Below are 6,901 nucleotides of genomic sequence, written 5' to 3' on the forward strand. Positions count from 1 at the left end.
CCGCGCACCCGCCGCGCCTGCTGGTGGTGCAGCCGCGCCTCCGCCGTGGCGCCCTCCTCGACTCCAAGCTCTCCGAGGCGCTCAACCTCGCCAGTTCCCTCGAGGAGTCCCGCGACGGCTTCGAGCACGCCGAGTCCGCCGCCAAGGGCGCGCCGCCGCACCTCGTCGTCCAGAACCCAGCCTCCCGCGGCCGCAACCATGCTGGTACGCAACTAACCTCTCCGTGCTTACTGCTTGGCTCAAGTGGGAGTGCTTTTGCTTTGGGGTTGCATTGACAACTGCGAATAGGAATCGCGTTCCAGTTCCATGTTTATGGGGACTATTGTGGCCATATTCTTAAGATCTGCAGAGTATGCATGAATTAGACTGCTCAGTTAGGCTTACTTAAATTTACCTCGTTGTCTGATAGGGGATTGTGTGTTGGTAGGAGGGGGCACATTTAGCTTGTTCTTCCACGATTGTTTAAGCTATACCGTGGTAGTACACGCAGGGCGCTGGTCATGGCTCATGCCTGCATTGCTTTCGCCTAGTCATTCCAGTCTTGATCTAATTGGGATGCTGCTGCTTTCAATGGCTCGTATTTTGTGATGGAACACATTCTACAGAGCTGCTAGATCTCTGTTTGACATGGTATGAAGTGGAAGTCGTGCGAGCTGCAATCTGGCACCAAGAATTTAGTTACTATACATATTTCACTGTGATGCAATGGTTCTGTTATTTTGAAGTCTTGTCATAGTGATATATCCTTTCTTACATATTTATGATTTTGGTGTATTATTTGTGTATTAAAGTTACATCAGTGTGACACGGCAACTCCAGTGGCAGAGCATACAGTTTTGATGGTTGAGGCTGTGGGTTCATAGACTCGTTCTCATCATAAGAGCAAGGATACAATTGCAAGTTATCATTATTTTTTGGGGTTTAAGCAGAGATCTGCTTTTGCCAACCCTTTCGAAAAGTGCAGGGTTACTCCACAAAACTTAAGAGCTTTGCCTTCTAGATTAATATACACAGCCAAAAAGAGTTACGTATATCCTGGAGTTGGATTGGTAAGCAAGAGGGTCATACACTTATAAGAGTTATAAAGGTCGATATATGGACTTGAATTTTGTACCATTGCCCGTTTGTAGTTATTTTAGAACTCATGTCGAACCATTTTTGTTAGCATTTGAAATTCGTCTTCCCACTTAGGTATTCTTATTGATGTGGCTTGTTTAGGACTACAAATGTTTATCTAAACTCACAACTCATCATGCCAGATACGTATTTTGGACCTGGAACTGTGGATAATATCAAGTGTTACCTGAGGGCATTGGACGAAAAGGTGCACATTTCTCTTGCCTCTTGTACATAGTGTCCCATATTTTTTTTCCTTTCTATGCTTTTGTATTTGGATGCTTCTGCTTGTTTCTATACTGCATGCAAAAATGTCGCATATTCTATAATGCATGCAAAAAATCTTGGTAAAACATATTGTTTGGACTACTTTTGTGATCTAAACGATCTTATATTTCTTTACAGAGGGAGTACTCTTCATTTTGTTTTTCAAATCTTAATACCTGGTATTTGCATTGATCCTATCAGGAAGAATTAGATGCAGTTTTTGTTAATACGCTCCTCTCTGGGGTCCAACAGAGGAACTTGGAGGCAAGTTTCCTGAGTTGAATTTTATTTGAAATTACCAAGAAATGTGTATTTCCGACTTTCTGATGCTTTATTTGTTTTTTGTCTTATATTTTGGTTGGTAGGTTGCCTGGGGAAAGCCAGTTTTAGATCGTGTGGGCCTTATAATTGAGATATTCAATGCTCATGCTGAAACAAAGGAAGCAAAGCTACAGGTGCATCTTATCTATCTATTGGACTGCATGCTACTCTGTCACATCATTTGTGGGTCTATACAGGGTCTCGTTATTTGTATTATATTAAATATTAATGGGAAGAACCGAATATTGATGTTTATTTACTTATTTCACTTTGTCTCTTGCTTGGTACAGTCAGAGTTAGCAGCTCTCATGTACATGAAGACTAGGCTTGTCCGTGTCCGCGGCCCAGGTGGAAAACTAGCTTTTGGTGCAAGTGGGGAAGCTGAAGTTGTCAGTGCTCGAGGGTATGCTTCCTTTTAATTACATCCTACTGTGGTCAATAATTAATTTTATCTTATGAATTAATCTTGTGAAAGTTTTCTCCTGCGTGGTGCTACTGTATATGCACGTTCACCAGTTGATTTTGAGCCTGAGACTTGTCAAATTTTGGTCGATTATATTGTACTTGAGCACTTCATAGTGATCTGCCTGTGAGAAGGGACAAACCATGAAATACCTTGCAGGAGACTGGTGCCTTTTTAAGTTTTTATTTTTATCAGTTTGAAGATCAGCTCTTGCTTTCAGAAACTGTTGACTATTGAGTAGTACTTTTTTGCAATACAGTTGAAACCATAGTAGATTGAGCATCATGCCAGCACCTTATGATGTATAGAAAGGGATAGAATTCTCGTCGCTTTTTTTTTTGCTTGTGGCACTAGTACAAAAGATGCTTTGCCTCCTTATCAACTAGCGAATGTACTCCTCAATAGTCGAAACCCTTGTTCTGTGTCATGTGTCTTTCAGAGCAAAAAGATGGTCATGTGAGTCTTGTTTGATGACATAAATAGGCCAAGCTTGCGAAGCTCTAGATTTTCATAGGTCAAGTCTTTTATCTTTCCGAACTGACATGGCAGTATGAATCATTGTATTAATAAAGTGAGCAAATTCATGTTCCATTCAAATTACAATGGTGGTCTAATCAGTTGTATGCTCTGATTAGAGGTTAAGTCCATCCTTCATCGTGTAATATTTTTTTTCCTTGTGCCACTTTAAACTCTTGCAAACTCCCTTCTGCCATGAATTGTTCTTTTGCTCTTCTCTGTGTTTGGCCATTGGGAAAAAAGGGTTTTGCTTTTGAAGAAGCGCATGAAGATCACTTTTCAACTAAATTCATAAATTCTACAAATGTTCTACGAAACTTCTGAATATGTTCCACAAAAGATTAAGAATGAAAAATTCTCCCTAGCAAACTTATCGAAATTATTCCAGTAAAAATTTCTTTTGCTTGGCATTTAACGCTCATGTCACTGTTCTGTTCTTAGGAGAGGAAGTGGCGGACGGGGTTTCATGAGTGGTGCTGGTGAAACGGAACTTCAACTACAACGCAGGAGGTGCCTAACAGTAGATAGACAAGTATCTGCACATCAGTTCACGCAACAATTTCTCATATTTTTGCCGGTATCTCATCCAGAATCCAAGAACGTCGTCTAAGCTTGTTAGCTCAAATTGAAGATGTACGCCGAACTAGGGCGATACAACGTTCGAGTCGAAAGAGGCATGGTGGCTCATTTGGTCAAGACCTTGTAACTGTGGCAGTCGTCGGATATACAAATGCTGTATGTGGATCTATGACAGTTTGTTCATTTATTTCATCTTAGATATTTATATCATCTGATACTCTAGATTAATACTCCCTCCGTCCCAAAATAAGTGTCTTTGATTTGGTACAACTTTATTGGGACGGAGGGAGTACCACGTAACCTATTTAATATGTGAAATATATTTGAGTTCTCTACAACCTAAGCTTATCCCTGATGTGAGTTCGCTGATGCTATTTCGTTAGGGAAAATCTACTCTAGTGAGTGCACTTTCTGGAGCTGGTCTATACAGTGATGATAGGTATGCTGAAAATTAACTTTACTCTGTATTCACTATACAGCATTTATGCAGAGGTAAATTATGTCCCTATTCAATGCAGATTATTTGCAACAGTAGATCCTCGATTACGCAGTGTGATTCTTCCATCAGGGTAACATAGCAATTTTTCTGTCTGCTATAATATGTTGATGCAATTGTGCAGTTTGAGCATGCTCAGCGCATAACCTCTTTTTTGTCAAAACTCCATTCAGGAGAAAAATACTTCTCAGTGATACCGTTGGCTTCATATCAGATTTGCCTGTACAGGTAATCTTGTTAGTGATTGGATTTTGATTGGAGAATCAGTTCTGACTACATCATATAGAATGTATATTTGTTATGTGCGACAGATTGTGGTGGAATAACCAAGTAACCAAGTAGCTAAGCAGGTAGCATGATTCAGGGAGCAGCAATAAATCCATCTAGTTGTTATTTTTGGCCTTCGCTTAATCCTACATAACTCTGTCACGGCCTAGGCTCCCAAGTGCATACCTATGGTGGGTGGTTGCCGCCTGAGCGCTCGCGCGCGGTGGGGTTGGGTGGGGGGAGCCTCGGCACCTGGCTTCTTCTGGGCTTGACCGGGGTGTCTATAATACTGGCTCCACATGACATTATCACTACACCTTCCATGAGTTCCATGAAACTGGTTTTAATTTATAAGGCCCAGCTTTCAACAACAATTGGTTTTAATCTTCCCGTGTTGTTTGACACTTTCTACATCAGTGTCTTCTTCCCAACTAAAAAGGAAAATTATATGATCCTATTTTCTCCTCGCCTGTAGGGCTGTAGATTGTACCATTTGTAGCTTGTTATTAACCTCTTTACTTAACTGTTTGCAGCTAGTGGAAGCATTTCATGCCACCCTGGAAGAAGTTGCTGAGGCAGACATGTTAGTGGTAGGTGGAGTTAGCTTGTTTTCAGGTCCATTCTCGATTGAACATATCTGATGAAGTATTTTATTTGCATGTTATCAATAGGTGTTACTTTAGCCCTGTGCATGTTTACTGTCAGTTCTGCTTTAGTTGTATGATACAAATTATTTCAGAGTATAACAGAACAGGGTCGAAATTACTTTTTTTTTTCTTTGTATGCATTGGTGCAGCATGTGTTGGATTCCAGCGCACCTGATCTTGAGGAGCATCGTTCTACTGTTCTACAAGTACTGCAGCAAATTGGTGTTTCACAGGATAAGATCAACAATATGATTGAAGTTTGGAATAAGGTGCCTATCGAGATTTGAGTTGGTTCTAACTCTTGATAATTACATATCCCTGGTAACTTTCGGTTTATATGCATTGTGATATATTGTTTAATGGGAAATTTTCAGATTGATCTTGTGGATAATATTGCTCTGACTGATGGGATTGAAGACGAGATCTTTCTTACTGAAGGTGAAGAGGAGGAAGACTTGTTCTCTGAAGATGATGTGTCATCAGAGCAGTCGTCTTTTGATTCCTTGGATGATACAGTGGATTCAGAGTCTCTGTCAGAAAAAAGTTGTGAAAATGATGATGATAAAATGGCATCTGAAGAATCGATTGCTGAGCCTGTCGAGATGAAAGCAATGAACTCTGAACTGTTACCCGAAGATCATTTTAGAGAGTCTAATGGCCCGGAAGCTATAAGTACAAGTGCTTGCACTTTGACAGAGCCAGTATCCACTTGTCATGTGAAAACTTCAGCTGTGGCTGGGACAGGATTGCAAGAGTTGCTGCAGTTAATTGATACGAAACTGAATGGACAGCAAACGGTTGTGCAGAGAAGCTATGGACCTTTTGATAGAAAATGGAGACCTAGTTCTATGGATGACGAGAAGGCTGCAGAACAGTAGGTATGTTGTGTTGTGCCTTTTGTTGGGGGAGACTAGTATAGGATCAGCCCTTTAGGTGAGATCGTGGGATCAGCCCAAACATTTCATATTTAGACAATCCAAAAAATTCTGAAAAAAATGTACGACATACCTGCGAGGTATGTCTACAAGTTCAAAAAAGATCAGCTCAAAACTTGATCTACAGTTAGAGATTCTAAAAAGACAAATTCGAGTATCTATAGTGCCAGCTTTGTGGTGAATAGTACATGACACTATTCACATCTGATTTTGTCTCATTTGGTCCTAAGTGTAGTTCGAATTAGGAGCTGAAACTTTTTGAGCTTGTACATCACACATGAATGTGTGTCTCCAAACTTTTTCAGAATTTTTAAACATGTTTTCTATCTTCAAAAAATTTGATCTCATTGATCTCACCTAACTGCTGATCCTATACAAGTCTTCCCCCCTTTTGTTTGAAGTACTGTTGATGTTAATAATTTCCAAGTTTGCATAGATATGCACATCATTTAGAAATCTGAAAATATACACGATATATCATTTATGCAGCAGAATCTGTTTTGGATAAATTTGACAAGTGGCATCTAGATTTTTGTCTGTACAGTGCAGTACTTTTTTTCAATTTTCGTATAAAAATTGAAGGATCGTTCCCTCTTTTGCCCTGATTTATCTTGCCCGTCTTATTTGTAAGACATTGAGAGCGCAAGTACCATGGTTATTTTCTCAGTTGTTCTTTTGGTTTTAGTCTCATTGTTCCTGTGCGAATCCACAATACAGCTCAGAGAAATAAATGAAGGAATATTTTGTATTTCTCCTAACGCATAGTATAACTTTGACTTGCCTTCGTCTCAACAATTTGACATTAAGATGTGCTGCTACTAATAACTTCAAATTGTGATTGTGTGGGAACACTTTAAAAGATGAATTAATGATACCACTCTCATATGGCTAACCTAAGAACTATAGTATATTGTTAAACAACTTACTAGAATGTTTGTTTCAAACGTAGAGCTGTGCAGGATCCAAGGAATCATTCTATTCATGCTGAAAACTTGGATTCTTATGAGATTTATGTGTTCTGAACATAATATAAAGCCAATCTATGAGAGCGGTGTCTTGCCTCATGTGAGCATGTGCTCCACTAATTTTAAAATTTTGCTCCTCGAAATCTTAAAGCGTGCAAAAGTACCCATGCATCTTCCAAGAGACGTGTCTTTTTCCACGTGGTTGTACACATTTCATTTTCCAGCACAACCCTCCCACCATTACAAGTACCTATGCAACCTAAGTCAGTTGACGCACCAAGTTAACACAAAGAATGTACTTCCCCAATTACTCTCTTTTTTTGGTGGTG

At 39.8% G+C, this 6,901-nt stretch overlaps 1 protein-coding gene across 1 annotated transcript; it reads left to right on the forward strand.

Moving 5' to 3' along the window:
* Positions 1-5: 5 nt before the first annotated feature.
* On the forward strand, positions 6-6,213 carry LOC125528024 (GTP-binding protein At3g49725, chloroplastic; the record flags this gene model as incomplete). The annotated part of the gene is made up of 13 exons (XM_048692541.1): positions 6-204; positions 1,260-1,324; positions 1,585-1,647; positions 1,749-1,838; positions 1,995-2,107; positions 3,125-3,193; positions 3,274-3,418; positions 3,646-3,701; positions 3,781-3,831; positions 3,932-3,986; positions 4,559-4,615; positions 4,822-4,941; positions 5,047-6,213. Coding segments are annotated over 13 exons (1,587 nt in total), but the record flags the coding sequence as incomplete, so codon positions are not given.
* Positions 6,214-6,901: the final 688 nt, after the last annotated feature.

Source organism: Triticum urartu, unplaced genomic scaffold (genome assembly GCF_003073215.2).
Source record: "Triticum urartu cultivar G1812 unplaced genomic scaffold, Tu2.1 TuUngrouped_contig_4577, whole genome shotgun sequence".
Classification (NCBI taxonomy): Eukaryota; Viridiplantae; Streptophyta; class Magnoliopsida; order Poales; family Poaceae; genus Triticum; species Triticum urartu.